The following is a 21,387-nucleotide window of genomic DNA, read 5'->3' on the forward strand; positions in this document are numbered from 1 at the left end:
GTATTTGAGTGGGAAAGATTTTAATAATGTCATTATGTTCGATGTTTGTATCAAACCCCAAATATTTGCTCTGCGAGAAACTTCCCAAGATTTGTTAGAAACTGTTTGCACCTTGTGCTGATTAATTTGTAATTGTACCAGGTAGACAGACAACTTGAATAGCATTCATTTCTTTACATTTCTAAAGCAAGAAAAGGAATAGACATCAAAAAAAACTGGCTTACTAAAACATGTATTTTTAGAGAACTGGAAATACTGGGCAATGGCTTAGATCTTGGAGTTAGGAAATCTGGGAAGCAGGAGTCAGGTCTGCATTTAGACCCCCATGACTGCTATCTGGTCCTCTCCATCATCTTCTGGAAGGTGAACTATTTCGATGATTCTAATTCCTCCATCCTCCTCTAAAACTTACTTATCATGCCAAATTCATAGGCATTTCAATATCCATGTTTGTTCAAGAGAACATTCCTGGTAGAGGTCATATAAAGATACAAATTCTGAGACAGCAGGAGTTGTTTCTAGACCAGGCTTTCCACCTTTCCAAAAATCTGCCTTCTAGTGAAGTTACCATTATAACCCTGTATTAGTTAAAGGCCACTCTCTGCCCTTTCTACTTATCTACCTTCCACCCCTCAGCAATAGAGATAATATTGGTTCTTAAGAGATTAAAGACTCTAGTTTTCTCTTCCTCCTTGGCTCTTAGGAAGTGGTGTACAATCACTTCTTCTTCATCCATGGCTGCATCATGCCACCTGTACAAAGAAGAACAGAAAGTCATCTCAGATTTCTTGTTAGTATATAGTTTTTCATTTTTCCTTCTTCTTTGTTTTTTCTTCCAGTACTGGGGATTAAACTTAGGGTCTGGCTTACACTAAGCTGACATTCTACCATTTGGACCACACCTTTAGACTGTTCATCTCAATTTGCTTTTCTTTTTGTGACAGGGGCTCACTAACTTTGCCAGTGCTTGCAATCCTTTCTCCCTCTACCTTCCTGAGTAGGTAGGATAATGGGTATGTGCTACCACATCCTATCTAACAGGTATTTTTATTTGATGCAGATTCTCCCTGAGAGGCAGTGGAAATAAAAGATACTCTTTTTTTCCCAAGGAGAGAAGAGTTCTGGGAAACAATCCTCACCCTGTGAGGACAGGGGATGCTCCGCTTAGCGAATGGTTAGCCCTGAGTTGATTGCCTTCAAGTCCCTCTCCAGATTACATTCTGAATGCTGTGAACTTCGCAGTGTTCACCGTCTTTATCTGAGACTTCTCAGATAAAGGCACAATGCCAAATGAGAGAGTAAATAGAAGGATGGATGTTGACTAATTGGGATCATTCTATGTACTCTCACCAAATCAATCTACACCAACCTCGGTTGGAGAAATACTGATATATGGATGTGTTTCGGGCAAGCTATTATAGGAGTAATCGTCTACTGAAATTATGGTGTTAAATTTATAGCATAACTTCCATTCCGCCAGGTTTGTACTTCCATATTTAATGATCACACACCTTTGCATAAGCTTTAAAAATGATAAAGTTTCATTCACTCATTATCTTTCTGTGAAGTTGCCAAATACTGCGAATCCTGCTTTAAAGCCTTTCTCAACTCAGTGTGTGTTCTCCTTCATGGTGGGAATGAATGAGAGACCCGAGAGTTAGGGTCTGGTAACATTGTTGCAATCTCATACTCCTACTTCCCGCCTGGATGCACCCTTAAGCCCCTGATACCTGTACCAATTCTGTTCTCAACAATAAACATAGTATAATCGTCTCATTTTATTTTTCTGATGCTTCCCGTCTCAGAAGTCATAGTGACTTGATGTTCTACTTTGTCTCTTCACTTTGATTTTCTCATACCACCATCTTCTGATCACACAGGCCTCGTATCCATCCCTGCAACATCTTTAAAGTCAGAACTCCCTCTTCTTCTACTGCTCATCAACCCAGCCTGTTAGTGTCTCCAGATAAGCCTTAGTATTTATCTAGCCTAGCAAGCTTCACATTGCTTCATATTCATTTATGCTTCTAGCTTAGGTGTGATAGGTGAATACCTACCCATTAAGTCTTCTCTATGTCAGTACCACCATCTAGGTGGTACTTCTTTCTTCTGCAGTGTTTGCTTTGAGTCTTTAATGACTTGTCAACTAAATAACTAAATGACAAGTCATTAAAGACTCAAAGTAACATACATGGGTTTATTTAATATAAACGTCTCCATTCTGTTTTGTCTTCAGTTTCCTCTGAGAGTTCCTGAAACTCTTTATCCATGGGGTTTACCAGCCACCAGACTTGAGTCCAACTGTAATCATAACCTCTTCCCTCAATTCCAAGAATCAGAGATTCCCTTCTCTACATAGAAAGCATAGTAGAAAACAAAGGCTCGAAGAGAAGCTGAAGTGATGGTATAATGTACTGTTGGGAGAAAGCCTTCTTCTGCTTCATCGATCTTCTTCCATCTTGATCCAATCAGCTACGTAGAATGGTTAAAAATATGACTCAGCCTTCTTCCATCTTGATCCAATCAGCTACGTAGAATGGGAAGGTGGCTCAGTGGTAGAGCGCTTGCCTTGCATGCATGAGACCCTGGGTTCGATTCCTCAACACCACATAAGCAAAAAGAAAAAAAGCCAGAAGTGGCACTGTGGCTCAAGTGGTAGAGCACTAGCCTTCAGCTGAAGAGCCGAGGGACAGTGCCCAGGCCCAGAGTTCAGGCCCCACTACCAGACCCCCTCCCCCCCAAAAAATGACTATGTAATCACTGCAGTGGCCTGGATGTGGTTTGAATGCTCCTCCACAGGAGTGTGTTGTAATTAATATCTTGGTCACAGCATGGCACTCTTGGGAGGTGGTGGAAGGTTGTGGAGGTGGAGCCTACTGGGAGGTCTTTAGGATGTTGCATCATGTCCTTCAAAGTTAGTTATTATGGGCCTTGTTGAATCTGGCCCCACTTAGACCATCCATCTCCTGGTTTGAGATATAATCGGTTGCTGGTTCCTACATTTCCACCACAAAATGCCATGATCTGCTATCTTCATTAGAGGCCAAACCGTTGGGGCCATGCAATCTTGCACTTCTACCACCAATACTATGAGGTAAGTAAAACATATTGCCTTGTAAAGTGCTGCCTCAGGTGGTTTATTACAGAGATGAAAAGCTCAGATACTCATCAATATACTACAGAGGGCACTGTTCCCAAACAGCTCTTCGTGATGAACAACTTTTTCTTTTTTCTTTTCCTGGTAGAGTCTTATATGGTAGGAAAGATCATGTTTTTCTTTATGCATCTAGTACATAGCATCATGAGGTGGCTGCTCATTTTTGAATTCTCACAGAATTGAGCAAATCTTAGGCTGTTTTGAGTCCCCAGAATTTGTCTTTGACTATGTTTCTAAAGTTCTTGGGAACTGTGACTTAGAAATAGATCATGTATCTTACCTAAACCAAATTCACACAATAGACTTCAAACTCTGATTGGGTTGTAATTGGTTTGTTATGTTTCTTGATTGAAGGGAATTTTTCTCCCAGTGGAAAGTTTGCTAATTGGCAGCTAGAGTTAGATACATGAGTGATTTATTTTTAGTATTTTCTTTATTCTCCTCAGATGTGCCAAGAACTGGAGAGATTTTGAGACAAACATTTACTGTTTATCTTGTGGCATATCAAAGAAGCCATTGTTTTATTCGATATCATTATAGATATCACATATTATATGCTTTATTATTCAGTAGTAAATAAAAATACAGTATTCACAAAGATTTATTCTTACATATATCTACAACAACAAAAGCTACTGCTAGACTTTGAAAGAAAAAATGTGGAGAATATTTGTTGTTTTAGTGGGCTGCCTTAGACAGGTAGACAGGTAGCTTTGGGTAGGGCCTTAGGTATTAGAACAATGCACCATGCGTAAATAGTAGGAAGGAGAAATTCTTGTAGAAGAAGAAACAATAAACCAGAGTATATGCTCTTTGAACTTAGGGAGTTAAAGGTTAGGAGAGTAAAGTGAAAGGAGTTATCTTTTGTTGCTCTAGTAGAATCATGATTATGTGGAATCACTTTATGATAAAATCATTTTGAGAAACATTAGTGATAATATGTACGACAGATAGGCTTATTTAAGTTCTTCATGGACAGAACCAAGGCGCTAGACCATAAGACCTCTATGCAACGTTCAACAATAAAATCTCTTTTCATAAAACTTGTACTATAATAAATAACATTAAGGCAATCTTTTGGTTTTGTTTAAAGAAAACTATAACGTTTTCTACCCAAGGTTCCCTCACAATATCACTTTGTCGGATTGTGATTTTTAGTTTGTAATTGTTCTTAAGAGATTATTTTCTTAGGCTAAGGCCTCAACAAAGGATTGTTTTCTAACAAGTGCCACTCATGAATCAATCATGAGTCCTGTGTGAGCCAACTGTCTCTTTAGCCACTTTCACATTTCAAGTACACTGCCATTTTGGCCTAGAAGGGCATAGTTTTTTTGTTGCCTTATGTCTCTTTCTGAAGGACTTGTGTCACCTGTCCGCATCCTTTTGTCCTCTCATCAAGGAAACAGAAGTAAAATTAAGCACTTAAGTGGCAAGGGTTGGCTTTCAGGTGGGAGGCTATGATAACCACCTCTGGAGAAGACTCTGCCTGGGACACCTGGACAGGGTCAGACATGGTGGACCAACTTGCTGTTGCCTGCTTCATTGTCTTCTGTTACCGTCAGACACCCATGGTCTAGTTCACTCTGCTTCAAAAGTAGAAATTGAATCTTTCTTGGTGTGTGGCTCATCCTGAAAAATGACCTAGTATTTAAAGCATTTGCTTTTCCCAATGCATGAAGCCAGATCCTTGCACCAGTGGGGCTTGGAGCACTTTATCACACACCTTCCAAGTTGCCATTGAATTCTGGTTAGCGTTTCTTATTAATACCCTTATTGCTGTCTGTTTTTTCTATTTACCTGGGTGGGACTCAGGGAGAGGAGGTCAGTAGACATTTAGCAACTGTGGCCATCTCCACTGACACCCTTCTCTAACCAACAGACATGGAAGCATACCACACTGCACAGGGATGCCTGTCACTAGAATGGTCTCTATTGGTAGAAGTCTATGATCCTGAGATATATGGAGTCTCAGACCATCAGTCTTGCACCCTCTCTGTGAACACTTTACAAAGGCAGAACCCATAGACACATCTGAAATCTACTGAATATTATTTTTATCAATCATGGGGTTTGTTTGCTTTCCTTTCTTTCTTTCTTTCCATTCTTTCTTTTTGCCAGTCCTCCTGGTCCTTGAACTCTATGCCTGGGCACCAGTTCCTCAGTTCCTTTTGATCAAGGCTAGTGCTCTGCCACTTGAGCCACAGTACCACTTCCTGGGGTATGAACTCAGAGCCCAGGCACTGTCCCTGAGCTTTTGTGCTCACTTTGGGTTAAGTGCCACTTCCAGTTTTCTGGTGTTCATTGGAGATAAGAGTCTCACAGACTTTCCTGTCTGCACTGGTTTCAAACCATGATCCTTAGATCTCAACCTTTTGAGCAGCCAGGATTACAAGTGTGAGCCACCAGTGCCCTGTGAGAATCTGTATTTTAAGAAGATCCATAGGCTTTCCAAGATGGTCATATGATTCATTAGCTTATCCATGCTTTAGCCACTGCTGTGTAACAGTGGCTGTTGACCCTGGCTACCAATGAAAATAATCATTAAATCTACATCTCCAAAGATAGAGAGGTAATTGGTCTGGGAATAACCATGTCTAAACCACCTTTAAAATTTCTATGATATAAAACTGGTCAAGAACTGTTGCTAGGAATGCACCTGCCCACTTAAGGGATCAGCTTGACCACTTGGGTGCCTGTCTGGTTATTCCCAAGCAGGCCACAGTCTGTTACAGGATTTCAGAAATGGAGATTCTAATGGATTCTGTGCTCACTTAGCATAATCTCATCTTTCACTGTAAGTTCTTGAGTGTATGTACCATCTTTGTCCATTTGCATTCAGTTAGGTAGTCATTACTTTTAATTGCTTTCAGCTGGGAAATTGGTAATTTATGCATAAAATTGAAGGGGAAGATGGGAATATCATACAGAGAAGAAAGGGGGCAATTTTGCTAGAGAAGAAAAAGATTACAGCAATGGAGACTAAAGACTCTGCTTCAGGCATGTGACTCTTAGCAAGTCATCTGAGGACCTCCATCATCCTAGGAAAAGGATAAGAGTACTGTTTCCACAGTGATAAGAGAAAATCCAGAGACCTTAAAAGGCTTTCTTGGGCTCACAGACTATAACTGTTAGGGCTAACATTTCCAACTGCCCCTTGGAAGCTCACCTTTGAGTTTCTACTCTGTCAAAGATTGCTCAGACTATGGAAGGAAGAGAGACAATAGAGTTAGCTAGCCACCTGCATGTTTCCACAAACCCAGAAGAGAAAATCTGGAGATGGGCTCACAGATAGAGAGCCTTACAATTGATTGGCCAAATGACAACGTTTAAGCTTCTGGTCACAGCAGGCCAGAACTGGGACTATCCTAGACAAACTGGTTTTCTTACTGAAATATTATCTTACATGAAGAGTTGAAGTGAATTGCCATAAGTTTGCACAGCTGTTTCGTGGCCAGGTGAAGCCACACTCCAGCTTTCTTGATCTTTATTTCAATGTCCTCCTCCTGTTTTATATCACCTACCCTAACCTGGGCCTATCCTTCAACAATTCCCCAGTACACCATGCCCTCACGCTGCAGTACTCTGAATTCCTAGTCCAATGCCCTATTCTACAGTTCTTAGAGTCAGCTTTTTGTCTATTGGAACAAGTTTGCTTCATACCTACATAGAAGTGCTCTCCCTCCCTTCCTCCCTTCTTCCATCCTTCCCTCCTCCTTTCATCTCTTCCTCCCTTCCTTCCTTCATCCTTCCCTCATTTGTTCTTTCCTTCCTTCCTTCTTTCCTTTCTTCCTTCCTTCCCTCCCTCCCTCCCTCCTTCCCTCCTTCCTTCCTTCCTTCTTTCCTTCCTTCCTTCCTTCCTTCCTTCCTTCCTTCCTTCCTTCCTTCCTTCCTTCCTTCCTTCCTTCCTTCCTACCTTCCTTCCTTCCTTTCTCCATTCCTTCCCTTCTTTCCATTCTTCCTTTTTTCTTTCTCTCTCTATTTCCTGTGTTCCTTTCTCTTTCCTTCTGTACCTCTCTCCTCTTCCCCTCATAGATTTGGGAAGGCATCATGAATTTCAAGGAAGGAGCCAAAAACAGATAGGTACACATCCAAATTATCAGCATTATCAGCATTTTTTCTAGATAATTTTCTGTGACATGAAATTCTGATTTAGGGCATCAATTATCATCACCATCCTTCTATTTGTATGTGTTTATTCTCATAGAGAATAATGCCTTTGAGGTTTTTCTTAATCAAATTCTCTGGGAGCAGAAAGCATGTGACAAATCCAGGTTGCATGCTTGCTTCTCCCATATCTCGGGGTCTCTTCAGAGGCACACTGTAGCCCTAAGCCTGCTGAAACAGAACAGTTTGCACACATGAGCTTATATTTCATACCTATTGGTGTAATAGGCAGAAGGTACTATTTCTAATCCTAATTTCTGGTGCCTGTAGTTACTTTTCTAACAAAGACATATTTTGGAAGTGAGATGAAGAGGGGTGCAACAAGGAGGAAAATGGAATCCTCTCTCTTATATGAACTAAACTGGGATTTTTTTTGGGGGGGGTCCGGTCGTGGGGCCTAAACTCTGGGCCTGGGCACTGTCCCTCAGCTCTTCAGCTCAAGGCTAGCACTCTACCACTTGAGCCACAGCACCACTTCCGGCTTTTTTCTTTTTGCTTATGTGGTGCTGAGGAATCGAACCCAGGGCCTCAGGCATGCAAGGCAAACACTCTACCACTGAGCCACCTTCCCAGCCCTAAACTGGGATTATTATTATAAAAAAAACCCCCATCATGCTTCTACCCAAGTGATCAAGAAAGCTGACATATGAACATTGCCTAGAACTCTGTGCTCAATGAAAATTTCTATCCCAAGCACAATGTGATTCTATCTGATAATTTGTTTATGAAGGTTGAGAAGCAGTCTGATGGATTGCAACTCGGTTACATTGGCACTCCTAAGAGGGTCAACTTGGATCCACTTCCTTCAAAAAGGAAATTGGGACATCTCTACAACTCATGTCCCTGAAGTCCTCACTTGGGCAAAGGATATGCACACACACACACACACACACACACACACACACACACACACACACACACACACACACGATGGACAGTCAGTATCTTATTCTCTTGATCTTGATCTCTCTAGACACAATTTAGCTTTTGTTTTAAATGAGATGTTGATTGAGGAGGAGAGAGGCGATTTGACAGTCTTGAGAAAAATCCAATGTACCCCAAGCTTTTCCTTTGACAACTTTGGTAGGACCTATCTGAGTCCTCTGGACAGAGTCATCAAGCACCATTGCCTTCAGTTTCTAGGAGGTGTGAAGAAAGGGTAAGAAAGCAGTGGCTTTGTGGATAAGAGGGACCACTGACCCCATTTCCAGTAGTTGAGCTTCTCTCCAAGCAGGTAGATGCTGGCACTCAAGATGTAGCTGAGAGAGAAGAAGGCTGCTATTCCCAGGGGGCTGAGTGTGGCAAACAAAGGATATACCCACGTACCGGTCTGAAAGTGGAGCCAGATGACCCTGCAGAGAGCAAGTCACAATCATTAGACAACAGACACAAGGCAGCCATTTCCCCACCTCAGGATCAATGCGGGTACCTACCCAGGTGAGTCTTTTCTTAGTAAATTTACTAAGACATTTTGTTCCATGGGGGTAGGCAGGGCTTCTACTTGTACTCCACTAAAATCCAGTAGTAGTTAAAGGACAGGCGAAACATACATCATTTATTTGCCAAGGAGAAGATGTGACTACACGAATACATTCTTCCTTTCTCTGAGATGGATGGCTTGCTAAGACATTAAACACAGTTAGTGGGGTTCATTTGTTGGTTCTCAGCCAAAGAAAGGAGACTTGCATGCTTTCTCCTTGCTTTGGTGCCCATGAGTGAGGGACAGCTTTCAAATAGTTTACCATGTCCTGTTGGAGGAGGAAGAGCAGAGATGGAGCCTCATTGATCTAAGATGGTATGCCTGGGGCTAACTAACTCTTGGCCTTGATTTTAGCAGATGCACTTACCTAGGAATAGAGTATTAATTGGGGCAGATAGATTTATGTGGAGGCTCAACTCTTGTGAGCCAAGAGAAGAAAAGGGGATTTTAGGAGGAAAGACATGATACTTTCATGAAGCTTTTCTGGAAGCCAACTGTATTAGATGCCGCCAAATTTTGAAATAATTAAAAAAGATAAAATATGAGGAAGACATCATATTAGCTATGGTTTGTATTCAGCTTTGGTGGTTCAAATCCTAGTTCTGCTACCTATTAGCTTTGTTACCATCAGCAATATATTCGACCTTGCTGCAGTTGATGAGATGGGGATCCATTAAATAGCACACACTTCTTAAGTCTGTCTCAAGAATTAACACACGGTAACTTCATGCACATGTTCTGTATAAGATATGCAGGACAGTCCCTGGCACATCACTGTCATTTAATAAACATTCCAACGTTTCTGTTTCTGCAGAGGGATGGCATGATGGAAGTATTTGCAGAAACCTTCCTTGGATGCTGCTGTTTTCTTGTAACAATGATGACAGGTCAGCCCAGGATTCCAAAACAACCTTTGGAAGGGGCTATCCCAAGTGGATAAAGGATTTCAGATGAAAAAGAAAATGAAGTGCTTAAACTTTCAGAAATCTAAGTGTGGAAGAGACCATATGTTTGTGACCCCTGTAGTACGAAACTCTAAGGTTTATTGGGGGCACTAAAGGACACATCTAAGACAATCAATGTGCAAAGGCTGACTATATTTGCAAGTCATGTATCTAATAAGGGGTAAGTAGGCAGATAACTGATATAACTGAACAAATCTTCTAAGAAGCCTAATTTAAAGCAGATAAGGAACTTGGATGTTGCTCACCAGAAAAGATAACCAAGTAACCAGCGAACACATTAAAAGACACTCAGCCTCACTGGGGATGGACTAGATTAATGTACATCAAAACCATAGCATGATACCACCTCATCTCATGCATTAGGATGGCTACTATCACACATATACACAGAAAATAACAAGTGTTAGTGAGGATGTGAAGAAATTTGATCCCTTCTGCACTGTTGGTGGGAAAGTAAAATGAGATATCCATTATGGAAAGGTGTAGTGGTCGTGACTCACTATTACCATAGGATCTAGCCACCTCACCTCTGGTTACATACCCAGAAGGTTTGAAAGCAGGGAAAAAGAAAGGCTGTTTGTGTTTCTATCAACATGATTTACAACAGGCAAAAGATGCAAACACCCCAAGGGTCCACTGATGGATAAATGGATACATTTCAAATGTGCCATAAAACATTAAAATATAATTGGACAGATGCTACCACAGATGTGTAAATCTTGAGATTAGTATTAAAAGAGAAACAAGAAAGTCATAAAAAGGACGTAAGCTATATAATTCTATGAGGAGTAAGTGGTGACTGATTCATGGAGAGAAAAATTAGTGAATGGTAGCTTTAAGAGGTGGGAACTGGGGAATGGCATTATCAATGGACTCAGTGTTTCTGTTATAAAGAAACAAGTTGTGGGGATGGATGGTGGTGATGGATATACACCATGAATGTACCTGATGCCACTGAATGTACTAACAGCACTTATAGTTGAGAAATTACATGTTGCGTACATTCTATCACAATTAAATTTCAGGAGGCATCACTCTCAGAGTCATAGAAGTAGAGAGTCAAAGTTTGGTCCCTAATCCTAGACCTGATGGTGTCACTATTTGAAATCTGTCTAGAGAGTCTTCTCTGATTGATGATAATATGACTAAAAGAGAACTAATCATCATCATCTTTATTACTACTATCAGAATTCTTTAAGATGCTAATCATAAGGATGCATTCCAGAAAGATCTCCACAGTATTTCTTGCCTGAATGACTGCCTCTCATGAAGAGGCAGGAGAAGTTACAAGGGGCAGAAAGTAAATGCCACTGGATAGAAGTAGAAGCAGTGGTGTGGGGCCAGTGAGATCCAAGTACACTTCAAACAGGTTGTAGTAACTAGTTTCTCTTGTCTACTTAATATGCTTGAAATTAGGGTTTCCTAATTCCCATGCACATTTATATAAGATAGTCTACAAATAAGGACACCCTACCCCTGGAGGCCCGGACTGTTTCCATTTATTTCAACATAAGACTTGTAAAGGGAAGTTCCCAAGTTTGAGTTAATGACTTGCGTATCTTCTCAGAGAAAGTGTTGACTGTGTTAGTTAGATGTGTTAGCTGACAGTAAGAAGAGTAATAAAGACACACATAGACAGAGAGGCCAGATTGCTATGCTTTAATGAGAATCATTCAGCAGAGAGTGTGAGGGGTAGAGGAACGGAAGAAAGAAAGAAAAGGAAGAGAGAGAGAGAGAGTAAAGCAAGTAGGCAGAACAGTGGACAGAGGAAGGGAAGTTGTTACTCAGTCACTTGCAATCTCGGGCAAAGCCAGGTCGTCCGCCACTCGACTCTGCATTCAATCTTTTGAAAATTAGCAAAATGTCCTTTCAGTGCACACATTTCACATATACTCCATTTCCCCTGTTCTTCTGTCCTTGTCTCTCAGCTGTTTCTCATCCTCCAATCCACTTTCCACACTACAAGCAGCCAGGAATCTAAGTGTCTCTCTGGAGACACTGTTCATAAGCCCTTTTTCTTTTGTGCATCTTCACTGCACCAGGAAAGCACCTCAACTCTGGAACCTTGCAAGCATCCTTGGTCCTGCCTGTCCACTGCCCACCCCCACTGTTCACCCATAGTGGACTCTTTCTGGTTTTGAATGAACCATGCTCTACAGTTTCTGGCTCTTTACCCTTGTGGTTGTCTCTGCCTGGATCACCTTGAGCCTTGTTTCCTGGAGGATGCTTCTCCTTGCTCTGTGCCTGGCTGAATCTTATCCATGCTCTGAGTATCAATTTAACCCCTACCCCTCTCTGGTTCTTAAAATTAATGACAAGCATGTAAACCAGGTTCTGTTTGGGGTAGAAGAGAGAAAGGAGAAGGTAAGGGAGAATTAAGTATGGTTGAAGTGCATTATATGCATGGATAAAATAGAACAATGAAACCTACTGATGTTGTTTAAGAAGTGGGGGTAGGTATGAAGGAGAGGTTTATAAAGTGAGTGAATTTGATTAGGATGCATTATTTGCATGTATGAATATATCACAAAGAACCCCTCCTGGGCTTGAACTTGGGGCCTGGGTACTGTTCCTAAGCTTGCTTCTTTTTTTTGGTCATCGGTCCTGAACTCTGGGCCTGGGTGCTGTCCCTGAGCTCTTCAGCTCAAGGCAAGCACTCTACCACTTGAGCCACAATACCACTTCCTGTTTTCTGGTGGTTAATTGGAGATAAGAGTCTCATGGATGTTCCTGCACAGGCTGGCTTTGAATAACCATTCTCAGATCTCAGCCTCCCAGGTAGGTAGGACTACAGGCATCAGCCACCAGCCCCTGGCTTGTCCCTAAGCTTTTGTGCTCAAGGCTACCACTTTGAGCCATTGTGCCCCTTCCAGTGTTCTATGAGTAATTGGATATGAGTCTCATGCACATTACTGCCTGGGCTGACTTTGAACCATGATTCTCAGGTCTCAGCCTCCTGAGTATTACAGGTGTGAGCCACCTGTGTCTGGCTGAAGAAACCTTTTTGTATAACAAATATATGCCACAAATGGAAACAAACAAAAACCTACTTCTCTAGAAAAGACTTCCCCTGGCATTTCCCCTGTAGCACAGAAGCCCGCAAGGGTAGCAATGGTGTCTATAGAACATCTCAGTTTCCAAGTATCCAGGACACAATCAGCTCTATTTTTAAACAAACAGCTGTCTAGTGGATATGCTAGGATTCATGGCTTTCTTTAAATCATTCACTATACAGACAACTCTCAGCTGCTGGACCTATGCCGTGCTTGAAAAATTGGTCAATGTACCAGTTGTCTTCCAAGTTTGGATTTCATCTGATGCTCATTGCAAATACTTTAAAGAGATCAGGTATACTGCCTCTCCATTCACGGAATAAAGGGCAGTGTATGTACTCAAGCTGTCTGCTATAGGGATTTAAAGGCAGACATCAAATGGGAGTCTCAGAGTAGTCCTTCAGATTCTTGTCATTCTAACTATCACAGGATCCATATGGCAGAAGTGAAATGTGGATCTTCTATCCTTATCATTGGGGAAATGATGCAAAGCTGTTGTGGTTAGCAGATTATCTAGTTAGAATGGAGTTTGTGGGCTTTGACACATCATTCTTGAGCCTTGTTCCATATTTATAGCCCTACACAATGGCTCAAATGAAAGGAGTGAAGATAGGTATGGCTTTGAATATGCAGGAGTTTAATCCCTGATGTCTTACATAAATGAGTTTAGGAGTGTAGACAATCTGACTGTGGTGTTTAGCGTGAGAAATATTGGGAAGTGATTAGAGTAGGTTGGACTGTTAAAGGACAGCCCCTCTGTTTGAATCCTGGTGATTTTTATATATGGAGAGATATACCTGCTATGATATAATGAATCCAAGGGAGGTCCTGGTGAGATTAGGATATCCCTAAAAGCGGTGAGATGCATAAACTTATTTTCTTTGTAAAGTAGACTTCCTCAGGCATTTTGTTACAGTAATTAACTATGGAGCAAGACTGTCAGCAGATAATTTTCCTGGATATTGACAGTATCAGTAATGATGAGAGTTGTTGAGGTAACCACTTTGGCATAACATTTATATGCATGGTTGCCCTCTCCCTGACACCCTCTCTCTCTCTCTCTCTCTCTCTCTCTCTCTGGTGTGGAGCTTTACTCTCCCTTAGACATTGGGTTCTTGTCTATCTGACCAATTCTCTGCAGCCTCATAGCCAGCCCTTCCCCTCTCTCAGATGAGGCTATTTCTCCAACTCCTTACCTCATGTTTCTACACATAACCTGGAATGAATTTCCAGACAGGAGTTCTCTAGTCAGGTGCTTCTTAACTGTGGCTTAAAATCTTTTAGAAATTGCTTGGGATTTAAAAAAATGCTCAGGATGTATCTTGAACTAATTAAACTAGCAGTGTGTGTGTGTGTGTGTGTGTGTGTGTGAATAAGTTCTAGATATGGGGTTTAAAACTGTTGTGTGTGCTGTGCTCTGTGTGTGTGTGTGTATGTGTGTGTGTGTGTGAGTATTGGGTCTTGAATTTAGGATCTCTGCACTCTCATTTGGCTTTTTCTACTCTAGGCTACTCTCTTCCAGCTGGGCCACACCTCCACTTTAGACTTTCTGCTGGTTAATTGGGGATAAGAGTGTCACAGATTTGTCTGCCCTGGCTGGCTTCGAACTGAGATCCTCAGATCTCAGCCTCCTGAATAGCTAGAATTACAGGCTTGAGCTACTTGTGCCTAGCTCTGACTTTATTTATTTACTACACTACTCAAAATGATTTCTTTCATAATTCCTGTTCATTCTATTAATAGAATCACTGGATTAAACTTCTTAGCATTTTAATTTTCCCTTTTGTATTTTTCCACTACATGTCAATCCACCAATTCTGTTACTTCAATGGTGTCTCTCAGGTATGTGTCTTATTTCTAATTGTATCAATGCTACCTGTTTCAAGCTGCCGTTATTTCTAATTTGTATTACAAGCATTGTGGTTAGACAGAAGCTGGGACTTGAGCAAGAAGGATGACACACTTCATTTTTGCCTCCCAGTCAGCTGGACCCCAAACATTGGTAATAAAAATATGTGGCTTGACATCCTTGTATTTATTTTTGCATATTAATTTACACCAGGTCTAATGAGTATTTCTTTAGAGGATGAAATATTTCTTTAGAGAAAGAATGCACGTCTTTAGAGAATAAAAGTGAAGTTGGATTCCAATCCTCACTGAAATTTGAGGTTATAAAAAAATGTGGCTGACTTTGATGAAGATGTCATTGAGGTTAGCAGTGTCTCTGAGCGGGAGCTCACCAGGAGACATTAACTGTTGGTTCTGGGTATGATCTAGAATCAACCCCCTGCAGTTTTTAAAGTATTCTCAGGGCAAGATGTTTAAGCATATATGTGTAAATGGGGCATAAATGGAAAGATTCTTACACTTGAGGGTATCAAGGAAGCTTTGCTTAGAGACCTCACCCAAAGAACAGAAGAAAAGGATCCCGTTTCTAAGGAAATGGCTCTGCAAACATCTTCACCAAGCTGGGTGATAGCTGCATGCCTTTGGGACATTTGTTCTTGGCCTGCAATATCTTACACACTAGCAGAGTCCATCAAGAGCAGAGTGAGGTTTGCCTGGGCTACCTGGGGCTGTTGGTATGACCAGTAGCCTCCTGCATTGTTGGCCACTCTGGCAGTGGGATCAGCCTGGTGCCAGGGAGAGGTGTCCTATGCAGGAGCCTCAGGATTATGACTTTCTCATTTGTATGAAAGAGGGATCCTCAGGACAGTGTACACCAGGGACATGTGAGAGATCACTGGGATTCTTTAGGGATGGAGATCTTGGAAGACCAGAACATCCAGGCCAGTAGAAAAAAATACACCCCTTAGCACTGGTAAGTGGGATGTTGCTAGAACTATGAAATAACCATGGATAAAGAACAGGACATTGTGTTATGATTAAATTAAGTAACTTAATATCTGGCTTTTTTTGTTGTTGTTATTGGTCTTGGGGCTTGAACTCTGGGCTTGGGTGCTGTCCCTGAGCTCTTCAGCTCAAGGTGAATGCTCTACCACTTGAGCTACAGCACCACTTTTGGTTTTCTGGTGCTTTATTGGAGATAAGAGTCTCACGGACTTTCCTGCCCGGGCTGGCTTTGAATCGTGATCCTCAGATCTCAACTTCCTGAGTAGCTAGGATTACAGGCGTGAGCCACCGGTGCCCGGCAATATCTGACATTGATTTAGGCAGTTGGGGCAGAGGGTTCCCTGCCCCCTGGGAGTCCCAGAATTCTGGGTCTCACACTTTCAAGACAGGCACTTTTACTGCTGAGGCACACCCCCAGGTTTGTTTTCTGCTGGTTATTTTTTTCCTGATCCACCTCTATTATTTTTCTCATTGTAGCTAGGATGACAAGTATATGCCACTGCACCCAGCTCTCCGCTAAGAAGGATGGCCAAGAAAGATGTCCATATTGGTCTCAAATTGTAATCCTCTCAATCTCGACCTCCAAAGTAGCTAGGATTGTAGGTGTGAGCCATTAGCACCTGGCTAACATTTTGTTTTATATTATTCTGTATCTCCTGTCCCTCCAATTCATAGTATTATTGTCAAGAGCAACTTTTAAACAATTTTTTGACCAAGTTATCAATATTTCTTGCTGTTATCTTCACCCCCACAGAAACAAACTTCCTTTGTGCATAGAGGGTCCCTTGCCATGTTTCAACTTTAAGATTTCCTTGACTTTTCAATAATAGCAATCAGCTTTCAGTAGAATGTGTGCTTGGAATTTGGAATTTAGAGCTCTTTCCAAAGATCTGGCAAGAGAGAGCCGTGTGCACAAGATGGGGAATAACTCACACTCTGCAGTGACGCTAACCTATGATGTCCAGTAGGGTAGATGCATTTTCAACTTACAGTAGGTTTACTTTGAGAAGGATTTAGTGGGACTAACCCTGCTAAAAGTTAGGGGGTGTCTATTACATGTCTCCCCTCCTCTAGATGCCAACTGTATGCCTCTGTCAGTGGGTATTTCTAGAACTATTTCCTGTTAGTCTCCTCTTTTAACAGGTCCAGCAGAAGAGAATTGCTGACCTCTATTTTCACATTATCTTGAGCTAGATATGGTGCTCCTGTTGCAGCTCCAGGCTTTGCTGGTTCTTCAGGGCTTAGGCCCAATGCATGCATTCCCACACCATATAGCTGGTGAGCCCCTCCCTTCACTGTGTTCCTATGGCTCCTTGTATTTTTAATGACATGTCATCACTTTCTAGCCCACATTCCTACAATATGTATGCACGGCTCATTTCCACCTATTAAGGATAAACCTCCATGTAGGCTGTAGTTTGGCCTTATATGACTTTGCTTTTCCCATCAGGACCAGCCCTGCCTTAGGGGAAATATGTGTCTAATAAAAGAAGGAATAAGAACCAGCATAAGAAACATTTAGATTTTTCCAGCTCCTCACCACACACACACACACACACACACACACACACACACACACACAGATGAGGTGTTTGGGGTGAGAGCAGGGAGGAGTGAATGAACTACCATATTTATAGGTGACTAATGCTTTCCAAAGGAAATGAAAGATTTGGAGTCATTACTACTCAGTAAAGCGTTGTTTTCCCACTCTGGGGCCAGCCCTTCAATTTTGCAATCTGAAAAATAACAAAAAGTAAGCAGTACATGGTAGACAGTCCCCAGGGGCCCCTTGCCTATTTTTAGGTCATCGTTAACATGGTTTCAGCAGAGAAATGTTTCTTCAGCTCAGAGGTACTGAGTGGTTTGAGTGACTCATGTTTCTCTCTAACACTCATTCTGGCCTGAGCCCATTTCTTTACCTAATTCCTGCCATGCCATCTCCCCATCGGCCTATCTAATTTAGCACATCTGGCAGCTGACCTATGGCTACTTCCCTATGATCTGTATGTGGATACCTACCATTTGTGAAACTCATATGACCGTCTGTATTTCAGGAAGGTCTGTTGGTCCTAGCATGTTGTGAAAGAGTCTCAGGGCCACTAACCATGGAATAGACCAAAATTTGGAAGCTTCGACCAATGGAATAACAGGAAATGTCATCAAATGCACTTGTGTCCAATGTGTTCTAGCAAAAACCATCTGTAAGTCCTCAGTTTAAGCCTGTTCTCTAAAAGTGTCCTTTGTTGAAATGCAAAGGCCCCAGAGACTGGGAAACACCGTAGAGCATTGAAGTCTTGGGGTAACTGTACTGAGCAAAGGCTTTCTTCAAGGAAGATCTTGGGAGCTCAGGGATAAGGGTGAGGAAAAGTAGGGAGCAGCAGATACATGCTGTAAAAGGCCAGGGAGGAGCCAGTATCTGGGCTGTATGCGTAAAGCTTTTGCACAAAGGCCAGCGACATCCATGACACAGGTACTACTGTTTCCCCATTCTGTCCTCCACCCTCAATCCTTGCTGGAATCCAGGATACAGGGCTACAGAATACAACGGTAGAAGATGACCCAGAGTGTAATACAGGAACAAATGGCTTGTGAGAGTCTAGAGCAGAAACAATGACTGCTTTCTAGGCTTTAGATCTTGTGCTCAGCAGGGCCCTCTCTGTAGAAGCAGAGGCACTGTGCTTCCTGGGAGGCTGGAGAAAAGAAAGGAACGTTCCAGGACCTTGGTAGAGATCAACAGCGTGGCTGCAGCTGAGAATTAGTGTCCCCAGGTGATTGAATTAGGAAATCTAGACCAGCTGTTGATTCAGCGCCTAACACTTCCCATGAGACTATTCTGTTTTCCCCAAGGCAATCACCCTAAAGACCCAGCAGAGCTCTAAAGCCAGATGAGAATGCAAATAGACCCATAGTAATTCAGGCTTCAAGAGTGGGCACCTCCTGCCATGTGCCTTTTTAGATGGAATATACTTTCAGCCATCCCAACAGCTTATTTGTAAATGGAAGAATCAAAGATCAACATTTTCTTGGGAGAGCAGAATGTGTGAAGAAGTTGTATGGAGTGTGTGTGTGTGTGTGTGTGTGTGTGCATTGTGCACGCACATGCATGCACACATGCACACACAGGAGACAGGAGTATTAAAATCAAGCCATAAGAAACTTTCTTACTGGGTCATTTAAGGATGGTTAAATCCCCATTAGCCCAATGTGAAGGACTCTGTCAGGATAGGCTTTTCTAGAATATTCCTCAGGCTCCAAAATAACAAGCATCCATTCAGTTTCTTCTTTGCAATTCTTACCTGGTTATGTAACTGAAAACACCAGCAGCCAACAAGATGAGTCCTGTACTTTTCGTTGGATAGTGATGTGGTCTCAGGATGACTTCAACCAATGAGAAAGGCAATATGCAGGTGTGCTGTAGGAGACAAGATGGCAAGTCATAAGGGCAGGGGCCCTGGCTACCCATAATTCCCTCTTCATACTCCAGTCTATCTATATACCGCTATATAGAACTTGCCAGAATTAGGCTTGGATCATACTTCCTGGGTGCCTGAGGCCTTACAATGGTTATTATTCATGATGTTGATCTAAACTTCTCTGTATAAGTAGTGAAGCTCTTGGAAATGGGCTGCCACCCTTGCCAGTCCTGCCTCCTGCACACTGCTTTCCTGTCCTCACATTCATTCACACGCACACACGAATACATGCACATGTACACTAATAATCATATGCACACACATATACAACATGAACACCTATGTAAGCATGCACTCACACACTCTCCAATAAAAACTCTCGCACGTGCACACACTTTCTCATTCTTTCTCGTCTCCTTCTGCCCCCTCTTCCTCTCGATACATAGCTGTGGACACTTTATCCTTTGTATTCCCTGGGCAGCCCTTACTTCCTTGCTAGTTTCCATACATCTCTCCTCTCCTCTCCTCTCCTCTCCTCTCCTCTCCTCTCGTCTCCTCTCCTCTCTGTATTCTGATCAGTCTTCCATGATGTGATCTCTAAATTTTCCTCTTGCTAGTTTCTCTCCCTCACTTCATTGTTATTACACCTGGGGCAATGGAGTCTAGCACCATGCTGTACATCCACAAGACTGTCCCACTGCCTCTGTGTCGCTACACATGCTGTACCACGTGACAGAGCTCAGGCTCTATTGGGGGAGAGTGTTCACCTCCCTTTGAAGCCCTCCATCCCTTCTTTTCCGAAACACCCCCTCCTTATAACCATCTGTTCTATCACATCTTCCAAGTCCTTAAAATTAGATTTTTTTTTTTAAAAAAAGAATGCCATCAAAGAAATTCACCTTTAGGGATAGTAATGTTCATAGATGTGAAAAATACCTTGCTCACTTTTTGGGTAAAGAAGCTGGCCTGAAAAAAGTCCCTGGTGGGGGAGAGGGCTTTCATTTCCTCAAGGCATTCCTGCAACTCTGCATTACTGATACTGTCCAATAAGTGGTCGTGTCTTGTTGTTCTGATCACAGCTCTCATTCCTCCTTCATTCCTGAACTCTTGCAGAACTCTTGACAGATGCTGGAACCCAGAACCTTCACTTTCAAGCTCCATCCAACCTCTAATTCTGAGCCTTCAAGTAGCTGTCAACACTTCGGGGATGATGGTCCCTAGAGCTTGGGAATGCTGTTCCTAGAGCAGCCTGGGTGACTGGAACTCCCCAGTCCCTGACTCCAGAGATCTTTACTCTTAGTCCCATAATTCCAATGCTCAGGAGTCCCCACTAGCAGCTTCCCACTCTCAGTTACAGTAATTAGGGCATGGTGAGGAGACCAAGAAGACCCTCACAATGGGGCCGGGGTTGGGTACGGTAAACCAAGTGTTTAGGACAAGGGTGGGGACCATTGCTGGGTGAATGTTTCCTGGTTGTCCAACCAAGGCCACAGCTCGATGACACTAAACAACTTGCATTCTTCTAAGGGCCCTCATGATCCCATGTCTTAGCAGCAAAACATGAATGACACTGAAGACAAATCACAGTTTTTACAAGACTCCCCAAGCTTGGTGCCGTACATGCTGACTAGTTGGATGTGCAAATGGAAACCTTCCAGGTCCACCCTCATATTCTGTGCCTTTCTTTGATTTGAGGCCGCTGCTTCTATGTCTCTCATTCTAGTACTTCTGAGTCACACTTTGGGGTAGTGGCTAACAATATGTGAATTTCAGCTTTTCTACTCTCAAAAGGGTACAAAGCTGGGTCTGGTGGCTCATGTCTGTAATTCTAGCTACTCGGGAGGCTGAGATTTGGAGGATCTAGTGAGACTCACCAAGGCAAAAGAGTTAAATAAACTCCATCTCCAACAACAACCAGCAATAAGCATGGCTGGCAGCATGTTTGAAGTGCTAAAGCACTAGTCTAATCAAGCAAGAGGCCTTGAGTTCAAATCCCAGTACCACTAACCCATCAGGTAAAGTGCATATGAAATCCACAGAAGCTCCCAGTTAACCTCTGTTGTGGTTGTCATTATTATCAGTGTGATTGTCATCGTGTTGGTTCCTCAGAGTGGGAGGAGGGCAAGGGTCTGAGAAGCCTCCAGGTCCTCTGGCCTGTGATTTGTGAGAGGCAGTGGCATGTACACCACTTGAGTGTTGGAGCATAGCCCTCTTGGGTCATCCTGGGGCTTCTGTCTCCAGTCACCATGAGTCCTGGAACTCCTGGTCATCAATATCTCAGAACCCCAAAGAGGCCACCTCA

General features: G+C 42.5%; 1 protein-coding gene across 2 annotated transcripts in view; it reads right to left on the reverse strand.

The window, feature by feature from the left end:
- Positions 1–261: 261 nt before the first annotated feature.
- LOC122107001 (androgen dependent TFPI regulating protein) overlaps positions 262–21,387 on the reverse strand; it is a 60,501-nt gene continuing 39,375 nt past the window's right edge. For both annotated transcript variants that reach the window (XM_042678552.1, XM_042678551.1), the window contains 3 exons: positions 18,969–19,084; positions 8,522–8,673; positions 262–752 (listed from right to left, as the gene is read on the reverse strand). In XM_042678552.1, the coding sequence (XP_042534486.1) occupies positions 718–752; positions 8,522–8,673; positions 18,969–19,084 (303 nt within the window). In that variant the 3' untranslated portion in view covers positions 262–717. The remainder of the gene's footprint in view (positions 753–8,521; positions 8,674–18,968; positions 19,085–21,387) is intronic.

Source organism: Dipodomys spectabilis, unplaced genomic scaffold, assembly GCF_019054845.1.
Source record: "Dipodomys spectabilis isolate Male_0828 unplaced genomic scaffold, ASM1905484v1 ptg000045l, whole genome shotgun sequence".
In the NCBI taxonomy this organism is placed as follows: Eukaryota; Metazoa; Chordata; class Mammalia; order Rodentia; family Heteromyidae; genus Dipodomys; species Dipodomys spectabilis.